Source organism: Alligator sinensis, unplaced genomic scaffold, assembly GCF_000455745.1.
Source record: "Alligator sinensis unplaced genomic scaffold, ASM45574v1 scaffold113_1, whole genome shotgun sequence".
Lineage (NCBI taxonomy): Eukaryota > Metazoa > Chordata > Crocodylia > Alligatoridae > Alligator > Alligator sinensis.
In genome coordinates, this window is record NW_005842918.1 from 94,743 (window position 1) to 95,101 (window position 359).

Below are 359 nucleotides of genomic sequence, written 5' to 3' on the forward strand. Positions count from 1 at the left end.
CCAGCTGCATCTCCCACAGCCAGCCGCGCTGGGGAGCCTTGCACACGCGTGTACATGCCAGCAAACAGCTGGCTGCACAAATGAGTGCAGGCCCTCACACTCGGAGGCGGAGATGCCTGTCCACGTGAGCACACGCCGGAGAAGACCTGCTCACCCGCATCCGTGAGCCCACGCACACGTGACCCCCAGGCTGGCACGCGCGCACAAAGGCAGGCACGCCCACGTGGAGGGGGGCACCTCGGCAAGCGCATAGGTGCATGCGTGGATGTGGGTACGCGTACCGGCCTCGGCTGGGCCCGGTGCGCACGTTGTCTGGCACAGATGCCCGTCGAGCACCCCCAGCCCCGGCGCACGCCCCA

General features: G+C 68.5%; 1 protein-coding gene across 1 annotated transcript in view; it reads left to right on the forward strand.

Annotated features, from left to right (window-relative positions):
• Positions 1-239: 239 nt before the first annotated feature.
• Positions 240-359, forward strand: part of ARHGAP33 (Rho GTPase activating protein 33) — a 22,218-nt gene continuing 22,098 nt past the window's right edge. Inside the window, 1 exon segment of the mRNA XM_014525951.2 lies at positions 240-271. Within this exon segment, the coding sequence (XP_014381437.2) occupies positions 266-271 (6 nt within the window). The 5' untranslated portion in view covers positions 240-265.